Raw genomic sequence first — 17639 nt, 5'->3', positions numbered from 1 at the left:
TCCAATCATATTTCTGCAATCGTTTTGCCAGGGTCAAAGAAATCTTCAGAGCAGCTGTCTGTATCTTAAAATCAGTGGCGGGGAAAAACTTCCCATCACTTTTTGAGTTGGCAGCCCCAGATCCATCTTGTAGGCTTAAGATAACATCATCATTTTCTCATTTTTTGATTGTATGATCAGAGTGTGATCATACTTGTTTTCAAAGTATTATTTTTGTTTCTCAGGTTTTGTACAGTGTGTGTTATTGTAGATTTTCAGAGCGTTCTGAATGATACTCTCCTTCTGTAAATCTAAATACTAAAGTACTGAAATCACCGCAGGGCATCTACGGTGCTGTTCTGAAGACTGTGATCACAATTTGATCTCTGATAGCATATCAGAGCATCCTGATCACCAAAACGGTGAAAACCTGCTTAACGGTATAACTCCACCATTTCGATTCTAGACTCCACCAAGTATTACATAGTTCCCAGTCTTTGTGATATGTTTCAGCAATGCATTTCTAGCATTGTTTAGTAACAGTAAGAGTCTTTATAATTCTCAGAACTGACTTTACATAGACTTTACAGAACAGACTTTAAACGTAAAGGAGCAACTGTTTTTAAAGTGCTAGAAAAAAAGCATGTTACATCATCAAGGTTTTCTGTGCTGCTGAGAAACTGAGATAAATCAGGAAAATTACTTCCAAAGCAGACTTTTGTGGAACAAGTGATGGATCTAGCATACTTGTAACAAGAAGCAGAATTTTCAGTTTTAGGTATATGTGGTTTACACAAGACTGGATGATGATCTGAAAAAATACCATCGCTTTGCTCTGAACTGAGGTTCAACATCAGTTACATGGGACAGTATTAAATCTAGATTATGATTTTAAGGAATCAGTCTGGTTCTCTCTTCCTCTGTGTGGGGAAGGCCCTTCTCAAGAGTTTGTGATCACAGTTACTATCATGAGTTTACACGTGACGCTCATGCTGTGCCTTTCACCACTATTTTTGGTCATTTGACCCAAATTTACCAATCTGCTTGCAGAGTGGCAGAGATTATCAATAAGCATTATTTTGTGTTAACGTTGCAAGCTGGTCTGTGACAGAGTCTGGATCTGCCTTGCGTCACGCTAGTTCATGCTAGGGTCTTATTTTACAGCATCCTGTCGTCCTCTGCCTCTTTGTGGGATTCAGATCCTCATGTTTCAGTGTTCTGATAGAATCTTAAATCCTCTCTGAACCAAAGAAAAGAAAAATAAATACAATTCTGCTACACAAAACAACAACAAAGACAAACGGAAGTTACCTTTTCAATAAAATGTACAATTTGCTTAGCTGAGGATGTGCTTTTTTCATCTTTAACATATGCATATGTATGTTATTCTCATTATGTCTTGATTTGGGTTACAGTGAACAGGTTTTATGAGATTCAGTATAACACTAGAAAAACACAGCGAGATCTATATTTTCCTAAAACTGAGCATATGCTAATATTCATGTTATCAACTTGTTTTTTGTTCTGTCAGTACTATGAAACGCTGGAGGTGAGCTGCAGTCAGATGTCTCTGGAGCTGGCGTTGTGTGGGGAAGCTGTAAAGCCCGTCATCACCTGCTCCATTGAAGGACACCTTGACTTTGACTGTGTTCCTGTAAACGAGAGTGCCTCGCACGTGTTCAGGGTATTGACTTTACCTTGTCTTTGTGCCCTAATCTCACATTCAAAAAATCTAAAACATTTGCCACAGTTGCACTGGATCCGAGGCCCCGCTGTGCGCAGACCAGTCGTATACTCAAGCATGTGGTCGTCCTCTCTCTGTTCACCTGTTCCTGATGTAATATGTGCGCCGCCATTTGTAAATTCTATGTCAGCTATTTTTAGCTCTACAATTATGAACACACTGGTTTGCAGTGCAAGCTCTTTTAGCATTTCCTGCAGCGTTTCCTTTTATTCTCCTCATTATTTAACGAACTGGAAGCCCTGAGGAACAAGCTTGTGGTCCTTTGATGTCATGAACAGATAGGTCTGATCCAGTCAAGTCTGATTATTAATATTAATTCTATATTATATTATATTTACTTAACTCCTGAGTGAATCCAAATTAACGAATCAAATGACTCCATAACTTAGAGTATCAGATTATTGAAGAAATAATTTCATGTTTCCATAGTTATAATAATAAAAGAAATGATTAAAGGTTTTGGTTCACCCACCCAAAAATGACAATTGTGGAATTATTTGCAGTACATGTAATAAATTTTATCTAACAAAATATTTCTTGCTGAAGCTACTTTTTGTAATGTCATTAACCTATTCAATTATTAATCACCACATCATTGTGGAAAAACAAGATGATGTACCAGCAGCAATTCAAAGGCTTTCCGAGGAATAAGTGCAGCTTTTAGGGAGCGTAAAGTACAACGTTTAATGGAAACGGAGCCATGATGGCATAAAGAATCAAATTCATGCTGCAGTTCAACACCAGAGGTCACTGGTACTGTAGTATAATTCTGTTCACACTGATTCTGTAGTTTGTAATGGGTTCTGTTTTTATTATCACTCTCCACTAATTTGCTAAATTAATGCATTAAAGTGATCAGTAACGATCAGTTTATTTCAAATAAATACTGACATACTTCATAAAGCAGCACCGAAGTGGTGTAATTATACATTACTGGAGCATCAGATCAGCTGAAGGACCGTATAACACCTAAAGAACTGAGAAAAGGCCACTGCAGAAATAAAAGCAGCCCTGGTGAATATAATGTTCTTTCCAAAAACTTTGGAGCGGTAGTGTATTGATTTGCAAGCTATGGATTTTTATCCATAAATCTGTTAATGAACTGATGGATTGTTTCTCGGGTGTATTTAGCTGAAGAACATGTCCTCACTGGAGGTGCAGTTCAGCATGCTGTTAGAAAGCCACTGTCTTAAAGAAGGGGACTCCACAGAACATGCTGGTAAGTCACACACACACACACACACACACACACACACACACACACACACACACACACACACACACACACACACACACACACACACATACACACACACACACACACACACACACACACACACACACACACACACACACACACACACACACACACACACACACACACACACACACACACACACACACACACACACACACACACACACACACACACACACACACACACACACACACACACACACACACACACACACACACACACACACACACACACACACACACACACACACACACACACACACACACACACACACACACACACACACACACACACACACACACACACACACACACACACACACACACACACACACACACACACACACACACACACACTCACACACACACACACACACACACACACTCACACACACACACACACATACACACACACACACACACACACACACACACACACACACACACACACACACACACACACACTCACACACACACACACACTCTGAGGTCTTCTCTCCTGTGGAACATGAGCATGTGACTGCAGATCTTGTACCTGAGAAACATTCACCCAAAAATTACAATTCTGGCTTATTTTAACACAGAAAGGAACTGCTTAGCAGAACTTCCCATTGAATGAAAGACAATGATCAGGGCTGTTAAACTCCCATGAAAGCAAATAATAATAAAAAAACCCTCATTGCCTTATGTTTCTGGTTTCTTGAGCGTTCGGGAACAACTGCTTCGTTACATGTCTTATTAAGTCATATAACCCTTTTGTGTAATTACTAATAACACCATCATCTTCTCAGGTGCCCAGAGTGTGTTTCGTGTGTCTCCCTCAGGGGGTGCTATCACTTCTGAAGGAGCGCTTGACCTTACTGTGACCTTCCAGCCCCATCATGAGAGTCTCCATTACAGAGATGTTCTCACAGTGCAGCTCATGAACAAAGTGAGACACATTCATCTTCACCTGACCTTTTCACACCTGCTCTATCTGTTCTGTATCTTTTATCTGCCTTATATTCAGTTTATTTATTCAAAAAGAAAAAAAAAATCATTTGTAGGACTCTTTGGACTCTGCTGAATGATTACATGTCAATATACACATTTAAATAATTAAAACTATCTGTTAACATAATTATGAAATATTAATCTTTGACTATGTCTACATTAATCTGGATACAATTTAAAACAGTGTTTTCATTTCAAAAAGCTCTCTTACTTCTTATGCTTTAAACACAAGAAAAGCTGACTGAGATGATACACAGAGACCAGACAAAATCATTTCATTAGCAAAACATCTCAACACTTACTAATATATTTAAAATGCATTTTATTTAATATATTTTCATTTTAAGTATAGTCAAAATCTATTAACATATTTACTTACATATTGCTTGAGACTTTTTATATTATAATTATAATTAACCTTCATTTGAACAATTCATTTTAAAACAATAAATGTCTTAATATTTAGCCTAAAATGTGTTTTAATCTCACTATTGATACGGATCATATGAATAATAAAGATATTTCAAGCCTTTATTAATACTTCCACTTTATCACAATCATATACTTCAGCATATCTTTAGTTGGACTTCAGCTCTAATTCTGCACAATTTAAAGAGCATTAAGTACTAAATTAGTAGATGTATTATTATTTTTATTATTATGATAGTATCTTTGTGAAGTACATAAGTATCTAAATGTATTTTAGTATAGTTGACGTGATATAAATGTATTTCAAATACATTTTAGTATACTTATGTTTCACTAGGGTGGTGACTGATATGAAGATTATACAGAGAAGCACTGTGGAAGAGATTAGCACACAACAGGCAGATGACGTTTCTAGCAGTAAAACATGCTTTACATGACTGAACGTGGTTCATTGTTTAAACTTCCTTCATTTTCACATTCTACGCCATTTCCAATACATCCACTTCATTATGTTTTTACAGGACCAAACATTGCCTTGTAGCCAAAAACCTTTTTAAAACGTATCCAGATTAGATCAGATCCAGACTGTCCAGTTACATGGTGTGTATTTGTTGTTGTTTCTGGTGAATGTGCTGATAGCAAACGCCGTGTGTGTTGGAGCTCCGGGGTTCTTCATGTCAACACAATATGTTTGTCTGCGGTGGGGATCCCATAGAAGTCTGTCCTGAAGCACTCATCCAATCAGGACTCATCAAACATGAAGGTACACCTTTTTTTTAAGCATAGTCATGCTAAGGTTCAATTGTCTTCTACAACCTGTCAAACTACATTTAATGTTTAACTTGTGTGCACGTCCAAGTGTTATGCTTGGTTTCATGTAGTCAGATGTTTGATGAATGGCACAAAGTCTGGTTCACATTTAGCTTATTATAGCTCATTCAGGAAGACACCTGACAACCACAGATTGCTTTTGTGTACTGTCTGGGTCAAGATTATTTGAAATGGATCAATGTTTGCAAGAGTGATTATAAAAGTGTGCATGCTGTTCATATGTTAGGCTGAACTCTTTTAAGGAGATTTCTTAAACACAGAAGATGCCTTCTACGATGGCCCTGCTCAAACTCACAGCACCAGTTGAACTAGAACTTGAAACTGAGCAATGTGTTATTATTTTATGTATTTAATGAGCTGATTGTTATTCTTAATTTCTGTCGTTCTGTCACAAACCTGCACATCTAAAGGTTACAAGTGTTTACTGCTGACACTGAGGAGTGAATATCAAGAGGGCAAAGCACTGGTAGCCACACGCAGACTTGAAGTGGGATGTGTCTGCAGCACAAAAACAAGCACAAAAAAAGTAAGCGTCGACGCAGTGTTATCTGAAGCCATGTTTCAGGTTCATTTTAACCGGCTCATGCTGAGATGATCGAAAACAGATGAAGAGTTTGATCCTCTCTTCTACTTTTGGTTATCAGGTGGTTGAGTTTAGCTGGGAGAATATCTCGCCGGTTGAGCAGCAGGGCTTCAAAGTGGCACCAATGCAAGGAAGTGTGGATGCAGGACATAGATGTCCCATCACCATCTCCTGGATGCCACCTAGTGGTCTCACTGTGAGTACTGAAACCTTAGTATTTAGGCCATGGAATATCACAAATGGTATGGCACGGTATAGTTTGGTACGGTTCACTTTTGGGGGGTTTTCCACTGGGTGCTCCACCTGGTACCTGGTACTTTGTTTCTTACCACGTCGACCGAGGTTTAAATCGAACCTTAACCGTTACCACACCGTGATGTGTACACTCTGTGAACCGTCACTGAACTAGTGTGAGACACACCACCTTTTTTAACAACACAAACAAAGTTTTAAAACTTATAGATGAAAAAAAGTATAGACGTTCTTCGTGATTGCTGAGCAGCGGAGTAATTCTTATCCATGCAAGCCACTTTCTTCTAAGACCTCCTAAATAAGAATTTGGATCAGGATATCAGTTCCATTGAGGTATGGTCTCAGTAACTCAGTAAATGCTGCTGTTAAGACGTTCTGCAGGTCAACAGCAGTCTTGCATGTTGCATTCTGGGCCAGCATCCACAGACACATTGACCTGAAGCTGCTGAGCCTTTGGCTGAGGTTGCTTCTTCCTGACTGTCGGTCCAATCCAAACAGCAAGGCCTTTGAGCTGCAGAATGAAAACACTGTTTCATACAGAGTCAAAGAACTATTTAATACCTCTCCACTTGCGGTTGTGCATAGGTTTTTTTCCCACATCATCTCTTAGTATCTGATTTGTGTAATAAGGCCCAAGCTGCCTCCTGGTGGATCAGGGCCGTATGTTATAGGAGTCAGCCACAAAGTGCATGTTGTCACTGGCCCCAAACTAAGCCTGGTTTCTCCCAAGGTTTTTTTTTTACAGATGGGATTTTGGTTCCTTGCCGCTGTGGTCTCTGACTTCAGTTGGGGCACTTAATCTCTAGCGATTATTGTCATTATTGTCTCTGCATTTAATAAAAAATTAAGCATTTAATCTTGTCATTATACGTTACTATCACTCTATTCTCCTTTTTGATACTGTTCAATACTGTTTATTTCTGACTGATGTTGTTTCAACTGATTAATTAATAAAGAGAAATCTGGTGGTAAAATGAACTGAAAATGCGTTGTGTGTTATAATAATCCTGGTGTTTGCAAGTTTGACCTCACCTTATTAACACTCAGTGTCAGCTAAAAGTGTGTGTTTGTTTTGTCTTCCAGCCGAACTCAGTGGTGCAAGCGTGTGGTGTGCTGACCGTCAGAGGAGATGAGACGGACGTTTACCGGGTCACTCTGATGGCCCTTACAGAGGAAAATACAGCCACGTAGACTTCCAGTCAAAATCTGTGCCATGATTTATTGTTATATAATTCACTGTCACTGAATCCTGATATTTGTTTAAATGTAGTTGTTAAAGAAATCCTTTTGATCATTATGGATTTCGTATAAGTTTGTGGTCTTTTTATGCACTGTATAAAAGGAATATGTCCTTTTTGAATTGCTTTCTCTGTAATGTGCTGTCAGTACACTGTGCAACAATAAATGATGTAAAAGAAAAAAAAAAAAAAGGATGAACTTCTTTTATATATACAGTAGTCAACATTTGAAGTGGTTCAGAAAAGTTCATCCAAGTTGTCCTAAATATAATGAAATAATTTAATTAGGGCAATGACATTTTTTAGTATTTCAATGTAGTTTTTATAAATTGACATTGTTTTATATTGGTATGTCTCCTCATTGACGGTTTGAGCAATAATGTGAACGTGAGTTCCATTAATGGCTCAAAGGACTCTAGAAAAGCCCACAGTTCTCATAAAAGTGGTTTGTTTTTGAAGATGGACCATATAGTTGTGGATAAAAGTGATAAAAAAGATATCTTCACTGTTAGTTTAAAAAAAAATTGTGAAAGATTTTATAAGCAGATTACCTATAGAGTCAATTGTTTTATTTATGTTATCGCATTGAAACATGCCAAATTGTGTGGCAAAAATTTTGGCCATGCTATCATACAAATGATTTAAGAAAACATGCAAAAAACAAAAGAGGACCTTTACATTTTTAATAAATGCCATTGCCATTGTTGACAATTTTTTGATTTTGTAACTTCCTCACCATTTTTGAGATATTTTTCAAAAGCCAAGCAACAAAATTAATTTCTTGGACAAACCAAACTCTTCCACCAATTTATATTTATATTTATATAGATCAGTTATCATGCTGGGACACTTAACTTCTAGTGATTAACGTTGAATTGATTACAGAGACCGTCTCTGCATTTAATAAGAAATTGTTCACTCTCTTCATTATACATCCCTGTCATTGTACTCTTCTACATTATACTGTACAGTGCTTTGATACAACCTGTGTTGTTAAAAGCGCTATATAAATAAAAATGATTGATTGATTGATTGTTATTATGCAGTCTAGCAACATTTAGCGACTGTGTTAGCTCCATTCAATGAAAAGCATTTGGCAACATTTGTCAGTGTTTCTCCTTCATTTTTTCATATTTTGATGATTTATGTGAAATGTAGAGTCATAATATATAAGACTGCTTACTGTGTTATCGCTGAGTGCGGCATTTCTGAAGTAAGAAGTATACGTTATAAAATGTCTTACTTTGTCAGTTACAAAAAATTTAGTTTTAAAGTTCATAATGATCAAGTTTGTATTATTATATCAACTTCATTTGTTATATCTTCGCTGGAAAGTGTCTCTTCCTCTTTGTTACCATCTTGTTACTCTTAACTAAGTTAAGAGACCTCTCCAGCTCTCCTAAACAATTTAGGAGCCGAGACCCAGTCTTAAGACTTAGGAACGTTTCTGGATCACTCTTATTCTCAAGTCTAAGTATAGGAGTAAAATTACATCATTCTTAGAATTTGACACACTTAAGACTAAAATTTGACTCAGCTTTATACATATGGATGTTGATCTGATCATCATCCAGTCTGTCTGCAATGACACAAAGAAACAAAACAAACTGAGACAGATTAAATCCTGAGAAGCTCTTGCAATGTATCGAAGAAAATAATCATATTCCCACTTCTAGATGCTTTCTCATTTCTACATTTTTTTTTTTATTTAATGGTAAAGATTTTGGGCTTGCCTTGCAATTTCTGACATTCAGTGTAGTGATGCTGAATTGATGCTATACTGCTTAATTAGAAGTTTAGTTACTGGATGGACTGGGTCTAAAACAATAGGGTGCAGAATATCGGGGCTCAGCAGATGGCATCGTCTGATTTTTCCACCTACTCTAATCAGTGAACTGCCAGGATCAAATTCAGAAGCATGTTCAGGAGATGAAGTGTGATGGAGGTTTCTGCAAGAATGCTGGGCTATCTTTCCACTGGCAGGGTTTAGCAAGCTGAGACAATGACATGCCACAAGTAATATCATCAGCAGGATTGTCTTGAAAGTGGACCACAAAGGACCACAACTTTGAGTCAGTAAGATCTCGAATCTCTGTGATTCTAGTTCCCACAAACACTTTAAACTGGCACAAGTCTGAGTGCAGCGAGTTTAAAACTGTGGTAGAATCAGTCCAGTATAACTCTCTTTGTAGAGCTGCTGCCTGTAGAACTAGCTGCCAGGAATGATACCTCTGTACTGCCTTTGTTATCTTCAGTGAGGAGATGCCATATGCCTGCTCTGAGGCATCACAGAATATGCACATAATTTTTTACCTGGTCAAGGAATCTTCCTTTGTAGTTTAGCATCTGGACACCATGACATTTGGGAGTTGTTGAAGTCCATCTTTTTAAGTGAGCCATGCATTTCTGAGTTCAACAGGCAATTCAGGGTCATGCCATTTTCTTTTTTTTGTCCCAGAGCCTTTGTACTGTGATCTTTGCTCTGGTGGTAAATGGGGTGATGAATCCCAAAGGATTGTATTGACTGGAAGGATGCAATAAATGTGTCACATAGTCGGCTCAGTTTTAATGACAGGGCCATGTTTGAATCCAAGTGTGTCAGATCCACACTGCCAGTCAGGGGTCTACCCTGTCTGAAATGAACCAAAGTTCATAGTTCTTTGACCTGATTTGCCGTGCGGTACAGGAATTGCAAAAATGCTTGATCCTCTGTCACAAACCGGAACTGATGAAACATCCCTCTTATGTCGCTGCTGATGGCTATTGCATGCTCTCAGAAATGGAGAAGTACCCCCAACAAGTTTGCACCCAGAAAGTCCTGGAAGAAGGTTGTTGGAGTGATGTATGTATCCATCGGGTGTCAGGCTTTGTCAGCCTGGTGAGGAACGGAATGTTGGAGTTAAATGTTGACGGTTATGCACCTGTGGCCTTTTAGTTTCAGTTTGATTCTTGGTCATAACATGGCCTCCGTAGAATACTGATAGGGCCACCGGAAGAATCTGAAGGAGTGAAGATTCTGACGCACAAGAAATGTGGCCAATTGTTTTCATTTACTGTATCTTGTCTTTTCCTCTATAAATAAAGTGACTTGCGGTCTGGGCTTCGGAGGAGGCAAAGCGGGAGGAGGCAAAGCGGGAGGAGGCAAAGCAGGAGGAGGCAAAGTCGGAGGAGGCAAAGCAGGAGGAGGCAAAGCAGGGAAGGAGGCAGAAGGCGGGGGCCTGCCCGGCCCCCGGCCTCAGGCGGACTGTGATCCGTCTGGAGGCAAAAGGGAGGTTAAGGAGAAACCTGCTTCTCTCCCGCTTGCAATCGACAGCAATCTTTGCAAGCCTTAAAATCCATAAAAACCTGACTTGTGTTTTATTTCGCTTTGAGTTGATCCTTCCTGGTAAAGAGCCGTTTGAGTGAAATAGTCTCAACATTTACTTGGTCCTTCGAGCCGGATCCCAACACGACAGAGCGGAGGAGGAGAGGACGAAGAGGAGCTGAGAGACAGTCTCTGGATCCAGAGCCAGGCAATAGCTGCCTGCAAAAATCCACCCGCGTGAATTCGAGGGGGGTCGGTGATTCTTCGTCTGGAAAAATCAACTTCTCCGGGCTGTCTGACGGGAGCCGTTGGAAGGACAACTCAACGCACTGATCAGGTGATATACCGGTATTGTTTTTTTTATGGGTGAAGTGTGTGGATGAGACTGCAGTATAATAGGTACCGGCTCGAGCGTACCCGTTGATTTGCCTGCTAAGGCGAAGGATCTGGATCGACTCGGAGCCTAGGTTACTAGCTGCTAGCCCGAGCGTACCCGTTGATTTGCCTGTAAAGGTGAAGGATCTGGATCGACTCCGGTAGCACAGTGATCAGGTTACTAGCTGCTGGCGCGAGCGTACCCGTTGATTTGCCTGTAAAGGTGAAGGATCTGGATCGACTCCGCGGGGTAGCACAGTAATCTCGACAGAAGAATCTGTCGACCAATTGTCTAGGACATTGGTTTGTCGACAAAAGGTTGTTCTAAGCGCGCATTGTATGAATGGTATGAATGTGTTGTATGAACGTCATTGTGAATCACTAGGATTTGCGGTGAATAAGGTGGTTGTTGTGGTTTAGGAATAACACAAACTGATATTTTTCCCCACTAGAAGGGGAGTTGTGTTGTTCAAACATAAAATTTATATTGGGTTTGAGTCAAAATTGAAAAGTTGGTTTGTTCAGACGGCTGTATCCGCAGACAAATTAGTGTCTGTAGAAGCTTGGTGCAGTGGACGATCTGATCAGACGTGTGACTAATCGTTGACTCTTACCAAAAAGCGAAAATGGGTGCAGGAAAAAGTAAATTGAAGGGAGATCCAAAGTTTATGCATACATATTCGGCAGACAGTGTGCGATATCTCAATGAGTGGAATAAAAATATGATTTCAGTGGTAAATTAGTCAAAAAGGACTGCACTCTCTTAATAAACAAAATAAAAGTTGATTTATCCTTAGCAAAGGGAAAAAAGGTTGATCTGTTGAAACTCCAATTAATTGAAGCGACGAAGTGGCAAGAGCAGGCTGATAAAAGACAGGTGGAAGTCGAAGAGAAAAAAAAGAGAGAAACAAGAAAGATTGGTTGCAGTGCAGAAAGAAAAAGAGCATAAAAAAGACCCTTGAACTCCTCACACCTTTCATCAGAATCAGATTCCGTTTTTCCAGCCATCCAAGTGGCTAATCCACATTACGGTGTAGAGGACGATCGCAATAGATACCTTAATGCGTATCGCCCATGGTCAGACCAAGAACTTAAAGAGGCAGTAAATGCACTTGGTCCACTTGGAAATTTTACTGCATGGTTAGAGAATTTTCACCAACTGATACGTACGCATCGTTTAAATGGCCAAGAGATTGATAGAGTTGTGAGATTGGCTTTTAAATACGAATATGGCCAGTATAGGGGTAACTTCATGGGTCTAGACAGGAATGATGATCCGTTAGCTCATGATGGAGCGGCATTGCGAGACGCAGTAGAACATGGACAGGGATTGTTGAAAAATAAAAAAGGAAAAGCAGACAGGGCCCATACTTTCGCTGCACTCACTGCCCTCTCCCAAAGCATGACCTTGCTTGGTGCAGACACAATACAGACTTGAAGGCAAACTGTGCCTTCCACGAAGTTTGTACAAAACAGCAGCAAGTTTGACACAAGGGAAACATGTGTCAACAGGAGGGATGGTGCATAGGGTTTTATGCACCAGGTGTTATGCACCAGGGTTTAATAACTACTAAAAAAATTTTGTGAATCTTGTTTGATCTGCTGTAAACATAACTGCAGACCTAAGAGAGGTCAATTTCCAAAGCCAGACTACCTTTTCAGTTTATCCACATGGATTTTATTGAACTGACACCTTGCCAACAGTACAAATACTGTACGTTCAGTTTACCGCTGTGTGATGATGTGTGTGAGAAACCACAAGAGCAGCATACACTAGCAGAATGGATGAACAAAATGTTGAAATTTAAAATGTTTGAAATGTTGTGAGAGCAAATGATCTGCCAGATATTCCTCTGTCCCCACAGGTCTCAAGAGTGAAACCAGGCGACAGCATCCTGATTAAAGCAACGTGGTGCTGACTACCCCAACTGCCTTGAAGACCGCTGAGAGGTCTCGTGGATTCATCAGAGCCACTGTACAAAGGTCACAGAGTTTCCTGCCTAAAACGACGCAGTATGGGTGTGAAGTCCGGTTACAAAGGGTGGTGAAGGCAATAGGGCCTCGCTGGTCTCAACCCGGTGAAGAAACCAACAGAGCCCTACTCATTTTTAGCATGGCGTGGAGTCCTGCTGTGGATGGATGCGGAGAGAGAGAGAGACGATCAAAGGGGAACTGAAACTAATTGAATTTTGACTGGTTCACAGAACAACATGAACTAAAGACTCATTTTGATTTGAACATGTTTATGCATTATCTGTGTTTTACCATGTTTAAGGGCAATGATTACTAAAATGATTAGCCAGACTTTTCCAGTTTTACCATGCTTCTCCACCAAGAGAGAAACGGAGAGCTTTAAGTATCATGTGTGAAGTCTCAGTTAAAACCACAGCTGTGATATGGCTGAGTGCTGATGTTATGATACAAAAGGTACACTGATAAGCTACAGTAGCCGTGCTGAGAACAAGAGGCACTGTTTTATTTCATTCTTCCTTTTCAGTTTATTTTCACATTTTCCTCCTATGTTCATGCTTTAAATTTTATGTTGTATACATTATGATTAAGATGCAAGCCTTACAGGTGATCGCCCATGTAACATCTTGGGGGTCGGTTGGGAATTTTTCCTCAGATACTGGGGTTTTCGCCCAACCTTGCTGTTTAAAGTAAGCATCGACTATGTAATCCAGTAATCAGTAGAGATGTAGTTCAATATGCATATGCCTTATTATGTTATTTTTCAGGTGCTAAACGTCAAACAGGAGGGATATGTTGGAGTGATGTATGTATCCATCGGGTGTCAGGCTTTGTCAGCCTGGTGAGAACGGAATGTTGGAGTTAAATGTTGACGGTTATGCACCTGTGGCCTTTTAGTTTCAGTTTGATTCTTGGTCATAACATGGCCTCCGTAGAATACTGATAGGGCCACCGGAAGAATCTGAAGGAGTGAAGATTCTGACGCACAAGAAATGTGGCCAATTGTTTTCATTTACTGTATCTTGTCTTTTCCTCTATAAATAAAGTGACTTGCGGTCTGGGCTTCGGAGGAGGCAAGCGGGAGGAGGCAAAGCAGGAGGAGGCAAAGCAGGAGGAGGCAAAGTCGGAGGAGGCAAAGCAGGAGGAGGCAAAGCAGGGAAGGAGGCAGAAGGCGGGGGCCTGCCCGGCCCCCGGCCTCAGGCGGACTGTGATCCGTCTGGAGGCAAAAGGGAGGTTAAGGAGAAACCTGCTTCTCTCCCGCTTGCAATCGACAGCAATCTTTGCAAGCCTTAAAATCCATAAAAACCTGACTTGTGTTTTATTTCGCTTTGAGTTGATCCTTCCTGGTAAAGAGCCGTTTGAGTGAAATAGTCTCAACAAAGGTATTCATTCAGACTGTGGTGCGAAATGTACTACCCTTGAGTCTGTATGGCTGTGGATTGGTTGATCTTCTCTACATAACCTGCCTCTAGCTACTTGCTTATTTCATATTTGTATACTTAAGATTTCTCAGGGCTTTGAGACAGCTGATTTTCAGTCCACGACAAATGAGGCAGTACTGCTTCCTTCAGAGCAGCAGAGGAGAGGGGTAGCAAACCTTCATGGTCAATTCAAAGGTAGGCATTTGAGATAGTGATATCTCTTCTGTAATGTCTCAATTGTCTAAGTATGAGGTGCTGGTCCAAGGGTGTGAAAACTCTTGATTGTGAAGTTTCAATCTGGCTGTGTAGCAAGGCTCTCTGCAAGTGATACTGTGGAGCCATGGATGAGACAGATGTCTTGGCACACTGTACGAAGTGACAAGTCTTTAGGCTTACCATGAAGGCTGACTTGGTAAACTTCAAAGAAAAAGCTTGGTGCATTGTGATCCATCATTTAGCAGGGCATATGTATCTAGTAAAAGTTCTCTGTTGCATATAATAACTCTGCACAGTTTCAGTAACACCTCACTGCTGCCTGTTGGACATACAGAGTTTCTACTGTAGTGCTGGCAGACTGGGTGATCTCTTCTGTTGCTTTGGTAGTATGAGCACTACTTTCATTGTTAATCTTGTGTTGACCTGAACTGAATACTGTCCTCTGGCACCCTCTCCAAATATTCAATCCATTCTGTCAAGTTTAACAAGGTTGGTATTAGTGTCTTAAGGTGGTTTACATACCTCTTAAAGTTTGCATGGAGAACATGGGGCAATAAAGCAATAAAGTTGGGAAACCCACTAGTCAGTTCTGTATGTACAAGACCTCCTAACTCATCCTGCTTTCCAACCAAGGCCCGTATCATCAGAGCAAAATGCCTGAATGCTTTAATGTCACCACTAAATGCTTGGTTCATCTATCAGCCCAGCAATGCGCTGAAGGGCAAGTTGATGCGGTTGCCCATAGAGTTCTGTTAGAGCTTGCATTGTATGACTTTAAGGGTACCTGCTGGAGTCAGCAATGAGCAATGCATCCTCAAGCTTCAAGTGATCTGTCATATCTGTCATACTTAAATAGCTCTGTAGCATCAGCAGGCAAAAGATTGTCAAGAGCTATCTTTGATCTAGCAAACTCAAGTGGATCCTCTCTATTGAAATCAGGAATCGTAGGGTGTGGGGACCGAGAAGTCAAGGACAATGAACACCAGCATTTACTAGAAAAGACATTTAATTAAACTCAAAAAGTAACTTTTACAAAACAAACCAGGCAGACAGGGACAAACCAACAAACAAAAAAAGACCCCAAAATAGTCAACACAACAGCTCATAAAGAGAAAGATGGTCCCATTACAAATTAAGAGGGAAATCAACAAAACTTTACATTCAACAAAAGAAATCAAATCAAGAAAATAAACCAGACAAAAAAAAAGAAACAGTAAATCAACCCCAGAGAACCCAACCCATAACCAAATAACATAAATGTACAACTAAATACAATTAATAAAATCAGCAACTTTTTCTTTCTCACCCCCCACCCCGACCATCTCTCCGAATGGTATGTCCAGGGAGAACCATTCCCCCTTAAATTCTCAGTTTCCACCCAGACTCAAATTTTTGTCACACCAGGAAGCTGCAGTGCGTGAGCCTGACAATCATCACCACACACCACCGGTAAACTTAACTCAAAATAGAAACAAATATAAATAACAGATACAGCGCAACTAATTTGTGTGCACTCCAAATCAACAACGATGTATATGTGTTATAAATGAAACATATGGAAAATAAATTATAAACCATGTATTGCTTGTGTGATTAACACATGCAGCTGACAAGAAAGAGTTAAACTAATCTTAGCCATAAATAAACATAATTTACAAAAGTGTGTTGTGTGTGTAAAGGTAATACAGCCATATCACCACTCATGTGTGGCCACCACTTGGGCCGTCACATAGGGGTTGGACTACAGTATAGGTTCTCTTGACTAGGTGGCAGTGAGGAACGATAAGGCACATATTGCTGCTGTTGCCTAGAGGTAGACCTGCAGTGTGTGGATGGCTGCCTTGGGTGCTGGTAGCGGTTGCAGCATGCTCTGGTGGTGGCGAAGCTGATCTGGTGAGTGTGAACTGACAGAGACACAAAAATATTTGGTCTTACCATTACGGTAACATACATACATCAATGAATTTGTTGATTTTCTTTCTTGGTTATTGTTGGCAGCAGATCTTAGTGATTTAATAATGAGAAAGATGCATTGGGATCAGCATTAGAATAAGTGCTGCATTCACACACTATGAAAATTAATAAATATTTACTAGTTTAAATTGTACACAAGGCCTCTCTAAGGTTGTTAATGTCAATTTCCAACTAGGAAGCTCGTATATACAGTAATTTTGATAGCAAGTGAATACAGCATAATGTTAATGGCATTAAAAATCTGGAAGCGATAAGATCATTAGCTGGTATATACTCCATTTCGCTAAAGATGCAAATTCATCTACTATCCTACAACCATCACTCAACCATCATTCTACCAGAAAAGATTGCTTTGCAAATCTTCCAGACTTGTTTTAATTCATCAGCTTATCCATTAGCTCAACTTAATGTAACAAAATATGGACTTTCTTTTTTCTAGCACTTTAGACACAGTTGCACATTTATGCTTAAAATGGTTAAGAAAAACACTGATACTTTGGTATAGCGAGCATACTTGCAACCTAAGGAGAGCAGCCCAGAAAATGGAGCTGGAACAAAACTAGAAGTATTTCGTATTGCATGGAGGGAAAGTACTTCTACCTATAGGAAAGCCTTAAACACTGCCAGACCTGCTCACTTTTCATCACTTTTAGAAAAAAAATAATCACAACCCCAGATGTTTTATACAATAAAGTGGCTAAATAAATGAAAATTTAAGTGTCAACAGTTACAGACATTCCACAGCAGCACAGCAAGATTGATACTATTAGAGATCACTTCAAATACACTAAAGAGTCACTGAGGAAAAGAAGTGATTTTAGTATGGGCATTTGTCCACCCAAGGGTCATCTTTAATGCTGTTAGATCCTGAGAGAGAGGTCAACTTTGGCTTGCTTAGTTGGGGACACTTAATTTCTAGCGATTATGATTGATTTGTTTACACAGACAGTCTCTGCACTTAATAAAAATGAAGCGCTTACACTAGTCATTACACATTACTATCACTATTCTCCTATTTGCTACTGTTCAGTGCTTTGACACAATCTGTATTGTTAAAAGCATTATATAAATA

At 39.8% G+C, this 17639-nt stretch overlaps 1 protein-coding gene across 1 annotated transcript in view; it reads left to right on the top strand.

Moving 5' to 3' along the window:
* LOC122334167 (cilia- and flagella-associated protein 74-like) overlaps positions 1 to 7475 on the top strand; it is a 55409-nt gene extending 47934 nt beyond the window's left edge. Inside the window, 7 exon segments of the mRNA XM_043232019.1 lie at positions 1511 to 1663; positions 2855 to 2942; positions 3772 to 3911; positions 5042 to 5165; positions 5644 to 5759; positions 5878 to 6012; positions 7152 to 7475. Of these exon segments, the coding sequence (XP_043087954.1) occupies positions 1511 to 1663; positions 2855 to 2942; positions 3772 to 3911; positions 5042 to 5165; positions 5644 to 5759; positions 5878 to 6012; positions 7152 to 7259 (864 nt within the window). The 3' untranslated portion in view covers positions 7260 to 7475.
* The last annotated feature ends 10164 nt before the right edge of the window (positions 7476 to 17639 follow it).

The sequence above is a fragment of the Puntigrus tetrazona genome, unplaced genomic scaffold (assembly GCF_018831695.1).
Source record: "Puntigrus tetrazona isolate hp1 unplaced genomic scaffold, ASM1883169v1 S000000494, whole genome shotgun sequence".
NCBI classification, from domain to species: domain Eukaryota; kingdom Metazoa; phylum Chordata; class Actinopteri; order Cypriniformes; family Cyprinidae; genus Puntigrus; species Puntigrus tetrazona.
Note: the sequence above shows the minus strand (reverse complement) of the source record. Positions and strands in the feature narration are given on the sequence as shown.